The sequence below is a fragment of the Tachypleus tridentatus genome, chromosome 3 (genome assembly GCF_004210375.1).
Source record: "Tachypleus tridentatus isolate NWPU-2018 chromosome 3, ASM421037v1, whole genome shotgun sequence".
In the NCBI taxonomy this organism is placed as follows: Eukaryota; Metazoa; Arthropoda; class Merostomata; order Xiphosura; family Limulidae; genus Tachypleus; species Tachypleus tridentatus.
Window position 1 is genome coordinate 11,083,219 of NC_134827.1, and position 25,166 is coordinate 11,108,384.

Below are 25,166 nucleotides of genomic sequence, written 5' to 3' on the forward strand. Positions count from 1 at the left end.
AACACATTACAATAATTGTGTTAAACATATAATCAATGATATATGTATTTAATAGGAAACAAATTGTACCCTGTAAAAGTTACCTTGGAGGAGAACAATTTCTTTACCTACAGAGGGAATCAATGGGAACATAGACATTATACTAGACTAGCAAGTTTCTCAATAGGTAGAGAGAAGGGTAGGGGCATTGTGGAGTATGGTGAAAGGTAGCTTTTTCTGTTTAATATTTTGTTATCTTGTACTGAAAAGTGCTCCTATTTAGAACTTGTCTAAATATTTATTATACGTACATTTTTCTTAACTTTTGGTATTCACCCATAAATACAGTTTGATAACAATAAAATATTCTAATTCTGTTTTTCGTTTTCTAGGATAATTACATTTCATTCTTATTTTTATGCGTACATCATGTTCGTTGAATTTTCGCTGCTTTTCAATTTTTGTATCACATTAACCATCAATAAGCTGTAAAGTTTCTCATCTTAATGAATTTCGTCATTACTCTCTAATTATACTTTTCGTTTGTCATTAACAATATTTCTTTCCTGCAACAAAACAAGTTATTTTTTAATTATAATTTAATTATCTAAACATAGATATTATTATGTTTCATTTATGTTTATTTTTTCGTATTAATAAAATGATGGCTAATCATATTACGAATAATAAAATGTTTACTTTTTACGTTGGAATTGTTTTGTTCGTCTTTTAGAAAAAGTACTGTAGATTTACGCTCTACGAGTAACTTGAACTATTCAATAAAAGATAAGAAAATTAGTTTTTAATTTTACTGTTATATTTTTAATGACTTTTTCTCAAATTTCAAATATTAATATTCTGCATAAATTAAATTAATTACGTGAAAGTAGAGTCAAATACATAAATAATATGTGTTGAATAATATTATTTTTTCGATTATTATGCCAAGTTGAAAGGTGGATTTAATTGTCATGTTAAATTTTTATCAATAGAAATGAAAAACCAAGACAGAAGGAACAACGCCAGAAACAAATCCAACTCTTTGGTGAAGGTAAGTTATTATTAGTACCTTTAAGTCGATATGTTTCTAAAGAGATTAAGAGTTTTAAACAAATCTTTTCGAAGCTACGAATTACTGTAACTTAGATGTGCAACATATTACAGTGTATTAAATGCACTTTTCTTGGACGACTTGCTGATACAGAACTCATCGCTTTATGTCGTGATATCACTGTGATATATTTAGTAAATGCGTAATAGTTTAAAGGAAATTCTTCCTTATGGGGTATGACACTGAGGTTGTTGAACAGTTAAATTGTTACAATGGAACTTTAAATTATAGACAATAGTGTGTAATCATTGAAACATACTGATGTTTCAAATATTGCCACCTGAGTACATTTCACATTTGTACAGATAAATTTCTCAAATGACACCCTTTGTGTTTTTCACACCTTCCAATTAATAATACACTACTCAAAATATCTAATAGTAATTTTATAACTTTCAAAATGCTAGCAATTTTGTAAATATTGAGGTAACAACGGTAAGGCTGATGGATTATAAGGTTAAAAATCGAGTTTTGAAACCCACAGTGAGCACAGCACAGATAGCTTTTTTTTAACTACATACAAACGTACTTTGTAGTTTTAACCCTTAAAACCTTTTTCCTTGGAGTCATATTCCAATCTTTGGATCATAAAGTTGTTTTATAACACTAACATAAAGTATACTCATTGTTACAGATTTACTCTTAAACGACTATACAGTCATCCCTCAAGTCCAAAGTTTGTCTGATCCTTTGTGTATGAGTTCAACAGTAGTTGGAGGGAAAGGAATGTCTCTTGCATATTTAATGAAGTTGAGTAACGAAACTAAAAAGGTAAGGTATTTTTAATACTAGTTAATCTCAATACACTAAGGAAGAAGTGAAGGCTAATCGTTTTTATTATTATATTTCTCAGAGATTTGTAGTTAATCAATTTTTCGAAGAGAGCCTTGAACTTCTTGACTTTTATATAGACAGACTACGTATGACGTTTTGTTGTATTCACACTTAGTTTATCTTATAAACATTATTTTAATGTTGTTATTTAATCACTTTTTTGTTCGTGATGAAGTTTATTTCTAGAATTCGACATTGTAGTTTAAAGTATTAAAAATGCTTTTTTCTTATCTATACTTTTTGATTCATTTGGTAATTGGACTTGAAATTTATTAGAATAAAGAAATCGTAATTATCTAGAAACTAACAGGAATTCTATAAAAAATTATAAGTTCTTTTCAAAACTATTAAATTATGTGATCATGAAAACACCGAGAGTTTATGGACTTCCAAAGCTTTTAAAATGAGGTGATAGTTTTTTGCGCTTCACACAGAAGATATCTCAATGTGACATTCATTTGAAAGAAGAAAATTATTAGATATGAATAAATGGTCATTCCATTTTTGTTATAAAACTAAATATACTAGTAGATACTAATGAAACGTTAAAATTTTTCTGACATTTAGTTTCATGTTCCTAATGGCATTGTTCTAACTACCGCTGCCTTTCGTCGCCACCTAGTGGAACATCCACAGTTAGAACTGGCTTTTAGTTCTGTTCAGAAAGCCATCAGGTGACTTCGAAATTCATATTGTTTCTTTAATGTGGATATTTATAAGTCGATTTTCATTTTGCTATTTATGAATAATTTTCTTACTCTGCGAGTTGGATTATATTCTTAGATTACGATTATCATTCAAAATTAACTTCATGATGAAATTACACAAATTACTATATAGCTAAAATTGTAATCTTAATATATAAATATTTACGAAAAGTGAATTTTTTAAATGAGTTTTTTCATAGTTCCATGCGTTGTAAGATAATTAGCTATCGGATTATTGTAAAGTATATAACTTTAAACAATTATGTAATAAAGCTGTTAGAATATTTAGATTGAAATTTATTTAAAGAAAGTTTGGAAATATCGAAAAGAATATTTTCATACATGCTATAATTACATCAAATATATAAATAATATTATACGTGTTAACTTTGTGATAGTGATTTACAAGATACATTCCTCCACATCTTCTTGCATAAACAAATAATTATGTTGAATTTGATATCGACAATTAATGTCTTATGGAGCTTAAAATTCAGTTATTTCTGTTCTGTTGTCCTTTATAAAAGCTTGTCATATCTCACTAGGTGGAGCTTCTCAAGTAGATCGTGATTTAAACAAAATTTTAAAACACAATTAAAAGTTTAAGCACCTAATTAATGGACAAATTTAATTTTTTCAAGAAATTGTAACGTACATTAAATTCCAACTTTAAGCTAATGTTTGTTACAATACCACATTGTATTAAATGACATTGTGAGATGATATTACACTAAGCCCGTTGCTAACTTTAAACGTTATACGCTCAACAGTTCGATTGTTTGAGTTGAAATATAATTATCGTAATAAATAATTAAAGCTAAATAATTCCTTATTTTTTCTGCACTTGCAGGTAATGTGAAAAACTAAGTGAATTTATATTGAGTATATAAAAAGCAAAAGGTGGCATATGCCCCCATTTTCTGATGTGAAAATTATAAGTTCGAATTCAAAGTTTCTTGTTTATTTAAATAATAATTTCTATATTAAATGTCATTTTTATACGTATTTCAAGCGAGGAAAACACCGATATTTTGAAAAGAGCAAGTTCCAGGTAAGAGGGCATTAATATCTATAACACTTTTTGTTTGTAGAAAACTGCAACAACACTTTGGGATATTAATTACTTACACGTCATTACACTGATTATCATAACCTTAATACTGAAGTTAAGTGATTCAGCAGTAAGTCTGAAGGCTTATATCGAGAAAACATGGGGTTTAATTCCGTAGTTAACAATATAGAGCCAGCCCTTTGATTAGACTATACGAAAAACAAACAAATATCATACGATATATATCTCCCGATGAGATAGTGGTGAGTGTACGGTTTACAGCACTGAAATCATGGGCTCGATTCCAGTTGGTTGACACAGCTATGGTTCGATATGGTTTTGCTGTGCAACTGCATACCCTAGATTACTTCAATAGACGCGAAATATGGATGAAATAATAATAATTTAGCGATTTGTAAATTCAGAAGTAAAAAGAAAGCGATGATTAAAGTGTTGGGCTTAGTTAATGGTGTTTACAGTTTAACTTCTTGAAAAGATGAAATAATTCTTTATACACTGTACTGTTATTGAAGAACTTATAAAGTCGACATGATTAGTTTAAAAGATAAGCATACATACGCACACATATATATATCAGTGTTCGCTTGGTTTAACGCTGACCGTTATATTTGTTCTACAGTGCAGTTGAGGAGTTCATAAACGTTCCACTGACAGACGAACTAAAAGATAAAGTGTCTAAAGCGTTAAAGAGAACTTTCTCGAAAGATATAGATGAACTACGATTAGCTGTACGATCTTCAGATGTAGGTAGGATGTTGGTGTTTTCTGGCAAGATTAAAACGACTAAAAAAACAACTCGTTCTGCATAATGCAGAGTTGAAACATCTTTATGTATTCTACTATTTCTTTTTCATTGTATGCCCATCGTTTTATTCCACGTTTTATAGGATGTTTACGTTTCATAAATATTTATCTGAACCCACAGAAAATGATGCTTTAAAAGACGCTTCGATATTTTTATGTTTCTGTAATATTTTAATTAAAATAATCTAAAATAACACCATCTTTAGTACAGTTACAGCACACGGTTAATCACAATTATGCCACTCCCCAGTGACTCGGAGGTAAATCTGAGAGTATTTAAATTCGATACCAAAAGTATGCAACGTATTGATTTTTGTGCATTACTTATTAACAATAAACAAACATCACAGTTACATGTTTATATCTCTAACTAGGGGAAGATAGCTGTGAAACTTCAGCAGCAGGGCAGATGAAAACGATCCTTGGAGTTAAAGGTCTTTCTCAAGTAAGGAGTTTCGAACGAATCGTGTGTCTTGTTGTTCTGTGGTAATTAATTTTATTTCGTTAATAAAAGGTGGCTGAATATAAATTGATATATTTCAAAGCATGAGTGACTGTTGTACTCGCAGTATTTGTTTTACAGTTGCTTCACTCGTTTTAAGGCATTACAGTTTCTTGCTCGACGTTTCATTTAATTACAGATCAATTAGAAAGATTATATTATTTTTCTAAATCTAATTTTTACATGTTTAACATATATTATTATTATTAGTTCAAAATTAATAAAAATAACTTGATCAACTAATCGTCATATTCCAAAAGATTATTGTGTTATAAATAGCTCAAGTATTCGAAGAAGTACCAGGTAGACAACCCCTTTAACTTGACAACACCATATTTATTTCGATAATCTTATCGAAGTGTTCATAAAGACAACTAATTATAATGAATTGGATCTGCATTTGACACAAATATAGTATTATTAGTATTAGAAGATATCATTCGCATGATTCTTAAGTAACGATACATATTTACTTCTTTCATAGGTCTACACAGCTATTAGTCATTGTTGGGCCTCCTCTGTGGCGTTTAATTCTGTCCAATATCGAAGGTAAATAACTCAGTTCTTTCCACTGGTATTTCACATTACAATAACTTACAATAAACTCTGGCAAAGTAAATTACTTACGAAACGGTTACAGAAAATTGAATAATATTAGACACTCTAGTCTGTTTGTTTCAGAATTTCTTCAAAAGCTATACAAGTGCTTTTTTCGTTAAAAGCATCCCTAATTTAGCAGTGTAAGAATAGAGGAAAGGCAGTTAGTCATCACCACTCACCCTCAACTGTTAGGGTACTCTATTTACCAATGAATGTTTTGGCTGGTACATTTAAAGATAAAAACAAGATCAAATCTGATTAGCTTCATTTACTTTGTGACATTTGTTTGGCACTTGCTTGTTGTACCTTTGGTGTCCCTGCGGTAAGATAGAGAAAGATTATAACGCTATCATTTGGGGTTCAGTCATTGCGAAAAGCACAGTACAGACAACCCATTGTGTAGTTGTATGCTGAAAAGAATAAAGAAATAAATTTAAATGTTGTTTTATTCTAGGCAAAATGGACAACCAGTAGGCTCACATATGGCATTGGTAATCCAAGAGATGGTGCCATCTCAAGTGGCCGGGGTGATGTTTACTGCTCATCCCGTCACAGGACATCCGTCTTATATCTCAATCTCAGCTAACTACGGATTGGGAGAGGTAACACAAACTAGTTAATTTGTTATTCATCTTTTTATAATAGAGATTCATTTTACAAAGGTTAACAGTCGAAGAGAAAATGAGATGTTATTTTAATAAGTTATCAGAAAAAAGCCTGTTGCTTAAAAGCGAATAACTATCCGTTTAGTAGCGTTAAAGTGCTTAATTTAGTAGTATTTGTTTTACAAACACGGTTCACTTGACAGTACATACGTTATTAATACCAAAGTACGATGAAAAATTGAAAAATCTGTTAATTCTGTTGCGTATTAAACAGATAACTATGCTGTTATCCTATGACGAATTGAATATAGAATTTTGCCTCAATTTTTTTACAAAAAAAAAGATATTATGATCTTATTGTATCATATATCTGGTTGCTATGTGCCATCTTTAAAGAAAATATATATTACACTTATCTAATTTTTATTAGTCAGTGGTTTCGGCAACTTCAGAACCCGATACATATACGTTACGGAAATCTACCAAAGGTGACGTCTGTATTCATGAGCAAATCCTAGGAAAGAAAGAAAAGATATTCAAAATGACAGGTTTGTCTGCTTTTAGTTGTGTTTTAATATTTTAAGTTAATATTCTATCATTATCACAGAAAAAAGTAAAATGCCCAATTTTAAACAACAAATAATTTACTTGTGTAAAATATTTTATTTTGTATATTATATTATAACGGTAAATATCAAGTTTGTTTCTTTATATCCAGGGTAAGAAATATCTCCATTTTCCTTCTTTAATTCCTTCTTTTCAAAGTAATGATCAATACACGTCATATTCTTTAACAGTGTATGTCAGTGTTTTGGTTGTGAAGTTTTAAACTGAGAAGTTTGCTCTATGTTATAAAAGTAGCGATTGTTGCTGAATGAATACATTAAAGTTTAACTGTACATTCGTCTTCCGTGGTTGTGGCCCGGCATGGCCTAGCGCGTTAAGGCGTGCGCTTCGTAATCTGAGGGTCACGGGTTCGCGCCCGACTCGCGCCAAACATGCTCGCCCTCCCAGCCGTGGGGGCGTTATAATGTGACAATCAATCCCACTATTCGTTGGTAAAAGAGTAGCCCAGGAGTTGGCGGTGGGTGGTGATGACTAGCTGACTTCCCTCTAGTCTTACACTGCTAAATTAGGGACGGCTAGCACAGATAGCCCTCGAGTATCTTTGTGCGAAATTCCAAAACAAAAAACATCGTCTTCCGTGGTGTATATTAACAAAAACTAAACTAGATGTACCTTCGTTATTAAAGTTACGCACGGCAGTGATCAACTCATATTTGCAGAAAATGCTTTGTTCTTCCGTTATGTAATTTAAAGTATTATACACTATAAAATAGGATCGAGAATAAATTATGAATGTTGAATATGGGTGGACAGAATACAATTGTTTTTTATAACGATGTAATAGTAGCGTACAATCAGTTACCTTCTCAGGGTATATGGCTAGAAAATATACATAATAAAAATAACTGAGATATGTGTTATCATCTTGACTGGATGAATTACGAATGAAAGTTATTGAAACTAAACTGTTTCAGTCAGCCGTTGTATTGATTCTCTTCATCAACATGATATTAAATATTACGTAACGTTTATCTTCTTTCGGTAGTGAAAATATATAGTTTACTTAAGCTTACAGGTTTGTAATTTATGTTCAGAGGAGGGTGGAACTAAGGAAGAGACAGTAAATGAGCAAGTATCACGTGCTTGGTGTCTTTCAAAGGAAGAAGTGGAGTCACTTGGTAAAGTCGCTATCTTGGTGAGTTTGATGTTATAAACTAACGAACGAGTTTTTCAGTTGTATGCTAGTAAATATGATCCATTATCCATCGTTTATTTGAAAAAATAAAAATCAACTTATTTATCTTTTGGAGTCTGAGATCATATTTTAATATCCAGGTGGAGTCGGCATTTGGATCTGCACGTGACATTGAATGGGCAATCAGCAACGACAAAATTTTTCTCCTACAGGTGAGAGGAAAACATAATTTTACAAACTTTTTTGTGGTTCACTTTCATTTAGCATTAACTTAATATCTCACCGTCTAACAATAGAATTCGACTTGTATATAGAGACCAAGAAATATGGATTACCAAGACTAATTGTAAAACTATTGATATAGATGACGTATATTATACTAGATATGGAATTGTGAATATGGATTACTGTGAATATGGATCATGGCTAGATAAAGAGCTGTGAATATGACTGATCGTAACTCGATATAGAATTTTAAATATTGATGACTACACATCAAAGATATCAAAGAGTTAATGTTAATTCTCACGACAGCTCTCACAGTTTTGTTTTGTTTGTTACTGTTGCTGCTTGTTCTTTCTTCAATCTCTTTTTCTGTCGTTATGACCAATGAAACAATTTTCTTGTTCTTTTTTACTTGAAATTTTTTTTTTCACTTGGCTAGTCTAATAACTCGTCAAAATCACATTCGTGAGTAAAGTAAATAGCTATTAATGGTAGCGTTTACCATTTCGAAGGTTATGCTAATACGTTAATGCCTCAGTGAACTACAATTATTGCCATTGTATTTGAATTCTGGAAATGTGAAACGATAATTTTGATTATTTAGATAGATATGCATGTTAGGATATCATTTATGCGTAGACAGTAAGATTACTTTTGCTATAACCTTATGAACGAAGTTAATTAATAGAGATTCTAGCAGCTACCACTCCACAGACATTGGTAGGTAATATTCCTTGATTGGTAAATAATACAGAAGATTTTCACTTTCAGTCTTCTGAAAATTTGAAATGATTTTATTTACAGTGCAAATTTTAAGAATGTTACGCAACAAATATATTTTCCCGTAATTTACAGAAATGCACCGTCACACAAGGTGGAAGGTGCTGCATATTAAACATATAGTACAACTTAAAATAGTTAAGTCATCAATTGATTCCCGTCTGTCCATAATGCGACTTAAATTTAGTAAGCTATTTATCTACACGAATATTTGCGTTATACATAGATTATATAAGATACTACTCAAAACTATTTGTTAATATTTTTTTTCTATATTAAAAGAGACTATTGACCACTGGAGGTTAATCTGTGCAATTTGCTCTTCTTCTATATATTTTGCTCTAAACGGAAAGATCCTACCCTTTCATAATCATAGTATTGTACGGTGATGATCACACGGTAACGTAGTTTGTGTCATTAACCAAAATACACTGTTTCATCCTTTTATTTATGGATTCCTGTTTCGCCTGTTGAGAAGCAGAAAGTCTGCAAATTTAGACCCTAAAATCAGGGATTCGATTCCCCTCGATGGACACAGCAGATAGCCTGATACGACATTGCCATAAAACACACATCTTTTGTCATGTTATTTAGTTGTCAATTTATTTATTTACTTTTACTCTATTTAATTAATTATTTCTTTTTTACGTATGTATATAATATGCTATATTCTTAAGTTACCTTGAAGTTATTTAGGAGGTTAATAAGAAATTGAAAAAACAATATTAATATTTTTAAACAAAAATCTTAGCTAATTCAATTATATATTTTTAGCTGTATAATTTTATATAATTAACATAATTTAAAACGTTCATATGATGGTTCTTTTCACAACAATTCTCGGATGTAACGATGTTGTTCTACTGTCATAGCCAATTTGCGGTTTAACATGTATACTAGACACAATAAAAGACACCTCCTATTTATTATCTAATCGATAACATAGCAACAGGGCAAACAAACGTAAGCTTTATGCAGAATTAACAACATAGTTTAAAATTTCAATGAATCGATCTGAATTTACTTTTGTATATTTGAAGCTAATTCGAAATTAACTAGATCTTACATTTATATTTAGCAAAATATCATATGTGCCTTAATATCATAAATATTTTACCGACTAATTAATAATCCGATTTAGTACTGCCTAAACATGCAACTTTCTTGTTGTTGTTGTGTTCAAACATACTCGTATTTGGCTAGGGTTTACATGACATTTTCTAAAGTAGCTTAAACGACTTAAAAAGTTTTATTTTTATCACCCCACAGGCTCGACCAATAACTACCGAGGATAAACCTACTGATTACGAGATAGTGCACGGATTGGATAGTGGATTATTAACAGAAAATGAATACTTAACCATAGCAAACGTGGGGTAAGTTATATAACATTTATTTCATTTTATGTTTTCACAGACGCTTAGTTTAAAACAAGGAAATGATTTTCTCAAATCTACATGCCTCTCTGTTTTTCAGAAGTAAGTTTGTAACCTTATAACGATAACAATCTGGTTTCGATATCAGCGATGGACACTATTAAAAATTTCATTCATTTATCACTTAATAAATATAGAATATTTAATCATGATATGATTGTCAAAACTATCGTGTAAAATTTATCATTTTACTTTTTTGATAATTCTTACAATTACAGACATTATTAAAATCTTCAGATTTTTGTTGTAAGAATATACGAAACTTTAAGTAAGTTCGAAAAACTTTTATCCACTAATTTCTCTTTTTGTAATTTAGGATTTGTTTTCTGCCTTGATTGTTTCGGAACAAACTGACCCTAAATGTCAGACCACCTGTAACGGATAGTAGCAATCTCAACCTAAAATTCAGACCACTTATAAGGGACAGTGTTGATCACAAGATATATATATATCAAAATAGGCAAATTACAGTATACCCAGCAGAAATAATAATGACTTGTGGTTTACACTTGCTGTTGATAGCTGTTCGAAATAAATATATCATAAATATTAACATAAACGTTTTTTTTTTTCTTAAACATACAGGGAGGTATTTCCCGGAGCATCGTCACCTTTGTGCCTAACAACAGAATATAAACTTTTTAGAACAGCTTTTATAGTAAGCATTTACTCAGTTTGATATCGTTAATTAATGTGTTGTTAATGTGTTTTCTTAATACCTGTAATTTTTATCATACTTTAGTTATAACATTATTTTATCATTATCTCTTTGTGTTATTGCAGAATTAACATTTTCATACACAGATTATATCACATGAACATCCAAAACATAAACTTTAGAACTTCACATAATACAATAGTACAAAAATAATAATCTTAGAGAAGACGATTTATGTAGTTTGTTAAATAAATGTCCTAACCATTTCGTTACACAATATATAAACATTAATTTGTTTGTTTGGTAAGCACAGAGCTATAGTGTGATTCTGCAGTCACTACGATGTGCCACTAGGGGGGGACATAAACATTAATATTTTTGTTGCGTTGTTGCTGCTGTTTGTATTGTTACTAGTGACATTTGAATAGATTATGGCAACACTAAAACAAGAAAATACGTTGACTAAATATTATCCTGTTAAAATAAAAAAATTATCACTCATTAACGTCTTCCAGAATGGTTAAAAATAATTGGTTTTGATCTAGTAATATTTTAATTGTGAGATGGAGATATAAATTTATTTTTTATTCAGATGTATTTGCATCAGAAACGAGGGCGGTGGCATCCTTTCATTCCACTTTTCACATCTGATCTAATTATTTCTCACAACCGCAGCTTGTTTGTGATGGAAGAGGTAGGATTTTACTGGATTCGGCCGTACGTATGTCTCAAGAAAATGTGTTAGTAATAAGTTGTGAGTTTCCGAATTAGAATTTTTATTTTTCTAATTATTTTAATTTACTTCATAGTATCTTAAAGTTTTTATGCCGTGTATAAAAGAAGTTAATTATTACATAAAGTATAAAAATATTAGCTACTGAGTATTGTACTTTTTTAAATTTACAAGGTTTTCGCATGGATCGAATTTTCACAAAATTTAAACATTTCCGAAAGTCCTGTTAATAATTTTAGAGATGATTATTTTATATTTATACTTTACCTTTGCAAATGAATAAACTTGTTGTATTATGATACTGATGTTGTTAATATGCCTATAAAATAGCATGTAATATTAATTTTGTTTTTCACATCACATATAATTAAAAAGTGTGGTTAAGAATAAAATAAACATATATTATATGAAACATAGCGTGGATAATAACCCTTTGAAATACCATAGGGTAAAAATTATGTTTAAACAAATTCCTCTTGCTTTGAGTCAGTCTATAATGAAGGAAGTGGAGGAAGAAGATAGTCTGATATCACGAGCCTGGGAGTTGTCTATGTTTGGTAGACTTATAGAAGAACGGGAGCAGATAAGGCAGAAAGTGATCCACAGATTTGGATACATTCCGAAACTTCTAAAGTGGAAGACACTACTGAATAAACTAGTGGTAAATATGCACCTGTAGATATATATATATATATATATAATTACCAAGAATCGTTTGAATAGGAAAGGAGTTATCATCCTAATTTGTACGTTTTCAGATAATGTATTAAAGAATACGTGGAATGTATATTTTCTTTCTGTTATTACTATACAGCCAGGTAGGAAACAAAAAGTGATTTTGTATATGCATGGTACTGATATTAAATTTGATTAAAAGAACATTTTTTATAGGACGGAGTTTTTTCTGAGAAAAAACTGAAAACGGAAAAAGATAAAATTTTGAACTTTGGAATTCCCACTGAAGTTACGAGATCAGCCAAGAATTTGTACGAATATCTAACGTTACATGTTACGGACATGGTCGAGGTGAGATTTGTGTAGTTATGTTGTTATATCTTGTTAGAAAATAAGGGCAGTTTGATTAAGTAATACAAATATATAAGGGTGATATACAAATACTCAAAAGTGTAAAAGGTATTTTGTACTGTATGTAGTAACTCTTACATGAAGGGTTCTTTCTTTTGAGACTTAAGTAAAATTAAGTAGGTGTATTAAAGTTTTGTAACTACATTTCAGACTGCAGTTTTGCACTACATCATAACAACGTTCTCCTCAATGATGAACACATTGTTGTTTGGTCGTTTAATTGACAGCTACAAAGGTAAATAACTTCATTATTAGTTCTAGCTTTATAATTACATATGTTCCACGTACTTTCAGTATACCTATATAATGCTATATTCTCCTATTATCTCAATAATTCACAAAATGGCTTCTGTCTTATACACCCTACAGATAATTTTCTAAGTTTGAATGAAGGAACCTTTATTTTATGAAGACAAAATGACAGATACTAGCTGATATACCGATTTAATATACGGAAATGACATGGAAGAATCCAAAGTAAAGAGGCGTTCAGATCCAAACTTCCAAGTGGGCCTTAGGGTACTTTACATGTCCGGTAACTATTTTTACAGCAGTTTATGATCACACAAACATACACAGACTTCTGTCAAATTATAGTTTACATTAATCCTGTGTTAGAGCCCAGTTAAAGCTGGTGATCCGGATTATAATCTGAAAGATAACACAAAATATGACCTACAGTTTAAATCATGGCTGCATTATAAAACTTTAGAACTTCAGAATATGGAGAGTGGATGGTACAGCGATGCTTTGTGAAAGTCTTTCTCTCTAAAAAAGTTTCAATAGTAAAAAAATTGTTGTAATTTAATATTTTTTAAATAGATATTATTTTATTTTAAACGTAATGTCAAGGAGATTCTTAAACTAAATAAATCTAACAACCAGTAGTTTTAGAATAACATGATATTCATATTTATTAATCATTTGATATTTACATTAAACGTTTAATGAATAAGTAGAATGATAAAGTAGCGTTTAATAAAGAAGATATTTTAATATTGGTTTGTATTTCACGATTTTACCTTTAGTGTTACCAGATAATTTAAAAAATTGATTATATTGATTATGTTACCGTTAAGTTTTCAGAACATAATAACATTTCGTAAAACTTTTTACAATGTTTTAAACAATTAACACTTTATATAAAAATCTAAAAAAAACAATGAAGTTTTATCATAACTTTTTCTTCGATAAATTTGCCATTATTGTAAATATACTTTAATAATAAGTTAATAATTTTTACTTTAAGTACAGTACCTTAAAGCTGAAGCATTTTGAATAGTCCATCACGAATGATTACTTTAGGTAGAAATACTTTACAGAACATGTATTAGGTGAGAAATACTTTAAAGAACATGTATAAGGTGAGAATTACTTATATTCTTCAGGGTGAAAATAAAATAGAATATTAATAGGAAAAGCAGTACTTCAGAATTTTTCATTTCAGGTTGAGTGTGGCTGTTTTTAATGTATGAAAAGATACTCGTGATTTTTCATTTATTGTTTTATGAAATTTTAAGCTACCTGAAGGTAACCCTTAAGGAAACAAATAATCTGTAACGGACAATGATTGATAGTGTTCCCATTGTTTCTTTTTTTTATTCTAAAATTCCTAAGAGTTTCATTAAAAGTAATTGTATACTCTGTCTTTAGAAAATTAATAGTTGACTTATTTAACTGATTAGCACTTGTATCTTTAAATTCCAAGGCAAAAATGGATAAAATAAAGTTTTAATATGCCCTACTTTAGGTTTTTTATCTCCCTTTTCGGGGAAAAAAATCTTAACATATCAACTGACGAATAGTTGCCAGTTGTGGCAACAAAAATTATGATAATCGATCCAGCTCACTCTGGCTAATGAATGTTAACATACACGTAGTAGACCATTATTATTGTAAGATTAAAGATATAATTAAATTTGTCTTCGTCTACAGAAAACCTTGAAGAACTATTAAAAGACGTAGCAACGCTTATTTCTGTTGGCAGAAACGTGGAAAGTGCTGGAGTTCCAGAGCAACTTCAGGTAATATTACAGCCAAAATGATTGATAACAGCATGTGGGCTGTAATGATGAATAGACCAGTCACTTTGCTGCTTTAGATATGTTACAAATATTAGTTACACCTTAACGTTTGCATATTTTCGAAACTATAAAAAAGTAGTCAACATTAAGAGTAAAATCATAAATTTCTGTATTCCATCATCAGATCAGTTTATTACAGTATATACATGTGTGTTAAATAAAAATCGTTTTCTGTTCTTAAGAATTTAATTATATCATTCCGTTAAAATTAGAGTAATATTTAGTGTTATAGCCGCATGAAATATAAAGTATCGTTTTTGTTTTATCAATCATTTGTAACAACGAATACAAATACTATAATAATACCAATCCCTGAAACTACTCTTGTTTGTATGCCTTATTTTATAAATATAGTTTATTGTTCTGACAAGTTTGGACAAGTTAAATGATTTGTAATGATCATTCTATTAGAAGATTGAATAACATTATGTTTTCTATTGTTCATCTGTCATTTTAGAAGCTTGCAAGTGAGATCTGTAAATCTGGTTTTGACAAAACTTTCGAGGCTATGGATTGCGAGGTTGGTGATCTTTTTATTCTATGAATGAAGCAATGATTCCAAATCGAAATTCAAATATCTAAAGATTTGAAACTTTATACTTTTCCTTGTGTGTAGTTGTTTATAATCTACAGTAGTATTGTAAAGATTCTAAAAGACTGGTTGCTTTATTTATTCTATTTTAAGGAGTATTAACTGAAAATAAATTGTTTTCCCAATGTCTTTTTAATCTATCATTCTGACAGTTGTACCTTAATATTTTGAAGTGAACAAATTATTTTGTGGGTTTTAAGGACTTACATAAGAAAGAAGTATTCCTCTTTTCTTTAAATGTTTAATGAAAGCTAAACAAATACAGTTATAAATCTCTGCTCTGATTTTTATGTTGTTTTTTTATATTGATTGATACTTATCTTTAGTGTTATTAAAAAAATCAAGAAAAGACGTTTATTTTTATGGGATTTATAAGTGGAGGTGTATTAGCTATAAATGTCAATTCCCAACAAATTTTCGATTTTTTGGTCCTTTTTATGATAACAAAATAGAGCTATTGTATCTCAGAATGGCTGGTATACGCATTAACACTTTTACTGATAAGAAGAGACCAAGGTTTCGACCTTTCTCGGTCATCTTAATGCTAAGAAGAAAGCGAGAGTTTAAAACTGAGGTACATTTTTATTGCGAGTGGGTATCTCGTTATCAAGAAATGCAGATATTGTCCTTTTTCTTTCTTCCATCTTTCATGCAGAATGTGTTAAAAATATAACGAATTATTTCTTGTCTTTGAGAAACCAAAAAGCTATTATAAAATCTCAAATGTTATAAAAACACTGATTTATGGAGTCAAATATTTTAGAAATGTTTTTTGTCTCTGAACTGTCTGTGCAAAGCGTATAAATAATTTTAAGCAAAATTAAAAGCATATATAATGTAGAAAAAGTTCGTCAATATACAATGTTTTTGGTGCTTATAGTTTGTGTTACCCTTTCTTTAAGTTTTATAAATTTACGATTGTGGTTTCAATTATTGTATGTTTTCTTTTCTAGAATTCTTACTTCATTTTAAAATTTAAAAAGTATAATACTCTTGTTTATTTACTTTGGATGTTATAGCTGTTTAAGGGATATACGTTATTATCATAATCGAGAAAATATTAGTCAATATACAAGTTCCTTAGTTTTTATAGTTTGTGTTTCTACATTAATAAAAATTTGATCCAATAGACGGCACTGAAGTGGTTGACAAAAGATGACGGAATTGCAGGGACTATATTTCGAGAATTTTTATCATCCCATGGACATCGTTGCTTGAAAGAGGTAATTATGATGTTTTAGATATATCGACAAAATTATCTCTTCAAAAACCCAATAAAATATCTAATAGTGGAAAATTCAATTATTTCGGGAAAACAATTTCTTTGCAGGTCATCCATTACCTGTTTCTTTCTTCACATTTTTGCTAACTATAATTACTTTGCATAAATTATTTCCAATTGATATAAAATTATAAAATACATAAATGGAATGTGAATTTTTATCCTTACTCGATATAAGTTGACTTTCCCTTCTTTTAAACACAGTAAATTCGATTACTTAAATTATATATATATATATTTAGTGTAAAATACGTTTAATTCAGGTTTATCCTCTCACCAATGTTTGTAACAAAACTTCTTAGTAAAGCATAACAGTTTTGAGCTGGTGAGTTTCAATACTAATGTACGAGATGTGATTACCTTTGACAAATAACTGTAACACATATATATTATAACTGTTATTATGGATTGCTAGCCAAGCCTATATTTCGACTTGGAAATAATACATGGATTTATAAATAGTCTTAATATCTTAAAGCGGCTGAATCTTGTAACATATTATCAGCATTACATTGTAAAACATTGCTTACAAAAGTGATACCTATTTGACGAAACAGATAAATCTACTTCCATCCCCAGCTGTTTCAGCAGCAAGTGTGAGAGCTTATAATGTTGAAAATAGTATTTTGATACTCAGAGAGGTCAGAGCACATATAACGAGTTGTGTTGTTTCGTGTTCAAGAACAAAAAAAAAACTAGATTCCAGTAAATATGAATAAGAAGGTAAGAACACTGTATTAAATTATTTATGTTTATAACTAAGTTAATTTTATAATTTTGTTCTATGTAGATAATGTTTTTTTATCAGTACTTAACTTTATACATGTCTATATGTGTCTCTTACATCCATGTAGTTCGATACCATGACAAAGCCATGGAATGAGGATCCTCAAAATTTAGTGAAAACTTTGCAGGTAAATTGATAGTTACAGATAGTATTTTTAACATTCGTTTCAATAAATTATTCTTTAGAAAATAATATTTTAAACGAGTCACATAAATGGTAGTTTTACAGATCATCAGCATATTATATATTACTATATAAAATACTAGACAGTTGTATGGGTGTTTTTACCTAAAATTTTCTTATTCAAGACCGGAACGTAAAATATACTGTAACGGGTGGGTCATGTTGAAGTTTGACTTTACTACTAGTAACAACATATTTATATCAAATCCAGTAATTCATTCCCGATCGGAGTACGTAACTCACTTACTCGAGGAAGTATACGGTGGAATAAAGAATTAACTCTGACGTAGAAATTAGAAAACAACAACACGTTAATACACTAAATGAGGATACTCGTCTTCATTGAAATTACCGAAAGTATTTTTTTAAAATATCAATATTAAATTCGTCAATTTGAAGTGTTAATTGCTCTTTGATTGTACATTCAATAACATTCATTAAATGAATCAACACTACGAATATATTATCGATTATTACATTACTGCACTCGGTCCAGTCTTATATGAGCGCTGCACATTCGATCCTATCTAGTCACTGAACTTTAGAGAGATATAAATAACTTACTTACTCTGAACACACTCAGCATGGTAGTGGACATGACTTCTTGTTCTAAAGACTGAAGACCTCTGGACCCTTTCTTCTGGCTTCTACATCGGAAACTGACTTCTATATCTTCTTTAGAGACTAACATTTTGCCTCAAAACAGGGATTCTTAAACATATTATTTTTTATGATCTTACAATCTTCCTAAAAGTGTACACAGCTTCCTGCATGTAAGTCTGACACTTACCTGGTTGATCTTTGCAAGCTCATAATAATTCTCGAAACAAAATAACATTTTGATTATAGGCAGAAGAAAACAACAGTGAATCAACAGCCTTCTTGCTTTTTTCTCTCTCTGCATTTTTTACATGGATCTTACATCAAGTTCTGACTTTCAATGCTTGTGTGATTTTTGTTTGTTGCTTTTTTTCACTTGAGAAGATTTTATAGTTTAATGGGATTGGGTTTCACTACAGCCTTCTCTAATGTCTGTTACTGTCACAGAATTTCATTCAAGTGCACACCTACTATTGTGTCAACTTGAAAGTCTAATGGTTAGTAGCAGTAGAATTCGAGTTTTCATGTTCCATAAGTGTAGTACATGAGTTGTGAAAAATTAATTTGTTGAACGATTAAAAATATACCCAGTTTTCAAAATAGAGTTTTCAGCTTCAGAAATCTGCTTGAGGAATTTATCAACAGTTTGATAAAAACACAAGAAAACGTAAACAACCAGAGAAGCGTTTCAGTTCGTTCTGCCACATCTCAGGCACTGTCAGTGGATGGGACTAATAGAGTCTAGTATATAGTTTTGTGCTTTAAACAATTAAATATTCCAGTTTTTCCTAATACCAAGTACTTTGATTAAGATTGATCCTGTTTTAATTTCACTTAAATATATCTGATTCTTTATATTCCAATAAAATAATATGCAATACTTAAACTCGTTTATTGTCAAAGTATAATACTTATAGTTTCAGTATTTCATCAGGTTATCTTAGCATTATCAGGTACAACTGCAAGAAGTTTTCTCGTGATTTATATACTATGAAAAATTAGCGGATGGATACATTGGTATTTGAGAGTTTGAGCTAAACAAGTTTGCAGAAACATGGAAAATATTTTATGAACAGCCAAACAATCAATTCTTCTTTACACTTTTCGTTGCTATATAAGTAATTAAAAATTAGCCAAATGAATATATAAAACTGGAAATTGTGTCAAAAGAAAAACTGTGGACAACTATTTCATCCAAACACCATTGAAGACCAATTTAAGCTGAACCTCTTCTCCCACGTCTTATGCTGTTAAGGAACTTGTATTTTCTGTTATAAAATAAACAGAATATGTGTTTCTCGTAATAACCAATAGTTAGGCAGAAGGAGACATGTGAAAATTATAATCAAATCGGTTTGATATTGTTAAGGAATACTTTCAAAACGTTCCTTTAAAATTTACTCGATATTATGAGTTACCTATTGTTAAAATATTAATATCCTTTTATCATTATAAAACTGCATAACATACTTTGAAATATATCACATTGCGATGTATATCTCCTATCTATTTATTATAATATATGCTACACATTTTTCTACAGGTTTATAAATTCTGACTCTATTATGTTATCAATTCGCCCTACAAATAGAAAACTGAAACACATATATATATATATATACTACACTCCGACATTAAAACATTGATACAATGATTAGAAAAGGTGCAACTGTATCCCAGATATTCATTAATTTAGGTTTAAACTATTCATTTAATAATGTCTTATTTATTTTGAGATGTCTAATATTTTTTCTTTGATCTAATTTTAATATTAACAGGTTCAAACAAATGACAATGTTCAACATTATTCAACACATTTGTTGCTTAACTGATAGACATTGGTCTGGATATGTTAGTAATACATCTCACGTTGAATGAACCAATTGTAAGTTTTGAACGTGATATTTGAGTTTGTTGTATAATTCTTTTCTTTCTTCGTCTGAAAGTCTATGGTAAAGACTGTTCATTTGATGGCCATTGCTAAAGAAGAATTACCAATAACAGAAGCTATTGAACAAATCAAGTACAAACCAACGAAATTTTCCAGGTAAAAAGATAACGGTAATCATTTAACCTCTGGAGGTCTTTTTTAAATGTATACAATAATATAACTATACCATTGCCATCACACATAATTCTGTATTTCTTTGTACTTATACATATATACACAATTATTTACTTATTAATATTTAATTACTCGTGGATAAATGTTGTGATATTACTATTTTTAAAATAACATATACCAGTGACATCACTGACATCTCCAATGAACTCTTAATTCCAATCAGTATGTCGAAAATTATGTCTTGTCCAAAATAAATATTCAATTTTATTTCCATCGGCATAAAACATGGCGGCTTATATGTTACGTAGGATTCCAAAGAACATCAGGAATGATCATTTTCTATGCTTATCAAATACTTTTCAAATAGCAAAGCTCGTTAACAAACAATTAATAACTAGCTTGAACAAGTCATCATTTTTAATGAAAATTATTTTCTCAACATATATAATATGGTACTTGATAATTTTGTAAGGAATATTTAAAACAGGACTTAAGACTACACAATATTTATTATTAGTAAAATAATTCAACAGAATGCTTACATTGTTAAATATTACCAGTTATTTTTGTACATTTTGAATGAAAAACAAATAAAGAAAACTTGATAACGTGTTTCTTTAGTGTATTCTGATTCAAGAAATTGCAAATAAAAGAATGTTTTAAATCTGATAATTTAAATTATTGATTCAATTAATATGTTATTGTTGCTTTTTTCTTTGTTGTCGAACTTTGCTTTTCAAGTTTCTTCACCTTTTTGGTTGTACTAAATCTGAGAACAAAAATCGAACAATCAGAAAAAACGATCTTTAGAAAATTTCAAAATTATTTTAAAAATTTTTCATAAAATTAGGGACGTAAATTTTTTCCAGGTTTATTCTACGTTTCCTCGTGTCACAAGCTCGACGGGGAGTTTGCCTTAGAGAGAGGAGTAAGGTGATTCAGCTTGATTTTACCTCAAAGAAATGGAGCATTAGAAAGTATTTTATTGGTATAACCACCACAATGTAGATACGCTGCTGCTCTTGAGGCCAATGAGCATTAAGAAAAATATGCATTTTGCGTTGTTAGACTCAACCTTTTATTTGAGGAGAGGTTTGAAAGATGAAAATAAGAAAAGGGAAAATAAAAATAAAAACTTTTTAACATTGAATAGTGAAAATGTGAACACTATGAAATTAGCCTAAATACTAGCTGGTCAAATGTTTAAGACCATACCAAAAAGAGGTTCTAAACAAGGTAGGAAATGCCCAACAAGAGATCTCAGAAGTTAGTTGTCCGGCCGTCATTGAGAATAACTACAAACATTGGCTTTGGCATGGTCGACATAAGCGCTTGCAGAAGGTTGGCTGGAATGTTATTCCAAGTGGTGAAGATGGCTTCACGAAGAACATGCACTGTTTGGAATTGACGTCCATTTCTATAGACGTACCTTGACATTCAACCCCAAACATTTTCAACGGGGTTCAGTTTGAACAAACACGCTGGATGGTCCAAAAGAATCACGTTATTCGCCATGAAAAAGTCCTTTGTCTTGCGGGCATTGTGGATTGCAGCGTTGTTTTGCTGAAAGATTCAGTCATTTCCACACAAGCGAGGGTTTTCAGTCAATAAGAATGCTCTCTCCAACATGCCAATGTAGCCAGCTGCTGTTTGACGCTCCTGTATAACCTGAACCTCCATTGTTCCATGGAAGCAAAAAGCACCCCAGATCATGATGGAACTTCCTCCACTGTGCCGTGTAGAATATGTCATCGGTGGAATATCTTTAACGTGCCAGTAACGTTGAAAGCCATCTGGACCATCCAGGTTAAATTTTCCACTTTTCTACGTCCCATGTTTGGTGCCTTTCAGCAAAGTTTAACCAAGCTGTTTCGTTGTGTGGAAGTAGGATTGGCCTTTGAAGACGTTTAGGAAGCTTTTCTCTCGAAGATGCCGTGTTATTGTTCTTGAGCTGCATTCTGCGTCCGTAAGGACCTAAATCTGGTTCGATAATCAGCTGGTGTCTTGCCGGATAACCCGTCGAATCTTCCTGCTTATTGCCGGTGAAATTTTCTTGAGTCGACCACTTGAAATTCTCGTTTCGTATCCCTCAGGGTCTTTTAAAAAGTTAGCAACAGCAGTTTTACTACTCCCAATCTCACCAGGGATGGCACTTTCAGAGAGACCTGGCTTTTGCAGCTCGACAATCCTGCCACGTTCGAGTTCTCTCAAGTATTTAGCCTTTGCCCTGTTTTACTCAATGTGATACAGGAGATGTCAATGGGAGATGTTGACAACGCTATGCTTGAACACAACTTTCTAAATTTCGTTACGTGTTTACCGATTCAAGCTTCGTTTCAGTATGATCTTAAAGTTTTGACCAGCTGGTATTTAGGCTAATTTCATACTGTTCACATTTTCCCTATTAAATGCTAAGAGAGTTTTTTTATTTTACCTTTTCTTATTTTCATCTTTCGATTTTCTACTCAAATAACTGGTGGAGTCTAACAATGCAAAATGCATATTTTTTCTTATGTTTATTGGCCTTAAGAGTTTGGTCAGCAGTGCATATCAGACACGACCAAAAACGTAATAACATTTACAAGTTTTCATCAAACCATATCAGTGATAATATATACTGGTGTACTAAATAATCAAATTATATTTTGGAACCAACGTAAAAGTTCCACAGAATGTTTTTTCTACACTTTTTAATGGTCACAAATGAAAATATTTAATTCGTCAGTGGACACGTTTACTGTACAGATATTAAATTTTTCCATATTCTACATAAATGTATTACAAGAAATAGCTAGGCGAACCTTTAAATGAATGTTGTAAACTATTTATCTTTGTGCAAAATTATGTTATAAATTTCCTAAAGCACATGAAATGTTTTCACTTAATGTTTTATCTGAGCAATCAAGTATAAATAATTTCATAAGGTTTAGTACATAAACATCTTGTATTTATTCGAAGCATTGTATTCAGTCTCTCCTAGTGAAATACGTAGATAATTTTAGAAAAGGTTATCGTTTGTTGGAGAAATTGATGGTAAAAGAAGGAAGGCTTCCAGATCCTGAATTACTCCATTTCTTCACCAACGAGAGATTCGAGAACTTCTGATGACACGATCTGCACATTTGATTTCAACGTAAGTGTTTTCTAGGCAGTGGATTTAATATCAGACGTAAGCTCATGAACTATCAATATTTGACCATCAATATCTTAATTAAATGCATACGAATTCTAATTGGTTTATGTTTAACACAATTATATAATGCAGTGTAAACTAGCGGCTATCCGAAATTGAATATCTTTCTGAGCGTTTATCTGAAATTGAATAACTTTCTGACTGTCCGAATTGAAATGACTAAATTTGCACCTCAACCAGTGTCAATAATTCAATACAAGTTGATAACTTTAATATAGATCCTTATATTATAATAAAATAATTTGTTATTTTGTAAGATTACCCTGTGATTATTTTAAAATAGTATGGTACAATGTACATTTTTATAAACCGTTGAGAAATGTACTGAAGTCAAATTTCTCTTTCAAACATAGTTTCAAATGATTATATGAGTATTGTAATTAATATATTATATAATTATGTGTATGTTTAAATAACCCTGATTTAAAAAATAAAATTTTGATTTTTTTATCTTTATTAGAGCCGTACGCAGACGCAGAATGCACAAGAAATTAGATGCTATGATGTTTCCTGAAATTATGGTTGGCGAACCGAAACCGGTAAGTGTTTGAAACGTTATGAATGTATGACTTTAGGTATAAATATATTGAATAACTTGTAAAATTTATATAATGATTTCTTTCTCATTAACGATACATCTGTTCTATTTAAAAGTTCTAATATTTGTAAAAAGGATTTCAATGTAAATAAAATATAAGAGAAGGAACTATATGTTGAAATTGTTAAGTTTCAGTATGATATTGATATTCAATACAATTTATATTAAACTTCGTCTCGAGTAAATTCTTATTTTTACTGAAGATTTTAAATCATTCTTTGTCGTTTCCTTCTATACATAGTACATCGTCATACGATAGTCAATAACATGAATCATTGCAAAAAATCTAATTAATAGGTTTTCTTTTGAGTAGATAGATTTGTTACCGTTGTTTAAAATAGTTGTATTCCATTTAATAAGTCGAGTATAACATTTGATTTTAGAGCTTTGAGGAAAATAAGAAATGTAAATCTCTGAACTGACGAACTATGTGATTTATATTTTAAATTAACATAATATTATTACTGGTATACTAATATACGCATAAGAAACGCTCTTTTCCAAGAACGTAATGGAATGAATAAATCTATGAAATAACAAAATTTGGAAAATACTATTTTCTACAAATACATTTAATTAGATTACTTTTCACAAATCTTCATTTTTACAGATCTCTACAGAAGACGTAGAAGACACTTACTCTTCCCTTCAAGAGTTACGAGGTCTGGTTTGTTATTTTATTTATCTATAAACAAAAAATAAATTGAAATTCTCAGTAGATGCTAATGTATTCATAGTAATGTTGATTAAGTGTAGTAATTTAAACTGCTAGTTATATACGTTTCAAAATCACAGATAGTAATATAACGATCAGATACTGGTATCTTTATAAAGTTAAATTTGATACGAAATGTACAACGCATTTATTAATTTCTCTAGAAACTATTT

At 30.2% G+C, this 25,166-nt stretch overlaps 1 protein-coding gene across 3 annotated transcripts in view; it reads left to right on the forward strand.

Annotated features, from left to right (window-relative positions):
- The window catches only part of LOC143246348 (uncharacterized), a 41,208-nt gene extending 16,268 nt beyond the window's left edge, over window positions 1-24,940 (forward strand). For 2 of the 3 annotated variants that reach the window (XM_076492913.1, XM_076492914.1), the window contains 27 exons: window positions 56-206; window positions 972-1,030; window positions 1,725-1,861; window positions 2,492-2,598; window positions 3,644-3,682; window positions 4,323-4,450; window positions 4,882-4,952; window positions 5,494-5,558; window positions 6,064-6,211; window positions 6,645-6,762; window positions 7,876-7,976; window positions 8,117-8,188; window positions 10,251-10,357; window positions 11,003-11,075; window positions 11,668-11,769; window positions 12,299-12,469; window positions 12,700-12,834; window positions 13,045-13,129; window positions 14,830-14,918; window positions 15,436-15,498; window positions 16,701-16,793; window positions 17,707-17,766; window positions 20,369-20,469; window positions 21,357-21,420; window positions 23,458-23,620; window positions 24,141-24,219; window positions 24,889-24,940. In XM_076492913.1, coding sequence (XP_076349028.1) covers window positions 56-206; window positions 972-1,030; window positions 1,725-1,861; window positions 2,492-2,598; window positions 3,644-3,682; window positions 4,323-4,450; window positions 4,882-4,952; window positions 5,494-5,558; window positions 6,064-6,211; window positions 6,645-6,762; window positions 7,876-7,976; window positions 8,117-8,188; window positions 10,251-10,357; window positions 11,003-11,075; window positions 11,668-11,769; window positions 12,299-12,469; window positions 12,700-12,834; window positions 13,045-13,129; window positions 14,830-14,918; window positions 15,436-15,498; window positions 16,701-16,793; window positions 17,707-17,766; window positions 20,369-20,469; window positions 21,357-21,420; window positions 23,458-23,592 — 2,474 coding nt within the window. In that variant the 3' untranslated portion in view covers window positions 23,593-23,620; window positions 24,141-24,219; window positions 24,889-24,940. The remainder of the gene's footprint in view (window positions 1-55; window positions 207-971; window positions 1,031-1,724; window positions 1,862-2,491; window positions 2,599-3,643; window positions 3,683-4,322; window positions 4,451-4,881; window positions 4,953-5,493; window positions 5,559-6,063; window positions 6,212-6,644; window positions 6,763-7,875; window positions 7,977-8,116; window positions 8,189-10,250; window positions 10,358-11,002; window positions 11,076-11,667; window positions 11,770-12,298; window positions 12,470-12,699; window positions 12,835-13,044; window positions 13,130-14,829; window positions 14,919-15,435; window positions 15,499-16,700; window positions 16,794-17,706; window positions 17,767-20,368; window positions 20,470-21,356; window positions 21,421-23,457; window positions 23,621-24,140; window positions 24,220-24,888) is intronic. The other variant, XM_076492915.1, reaches the window with a different exon arrangement.
- Window positions 24,941-25,166: the final 226 nt, after the last annotated feature.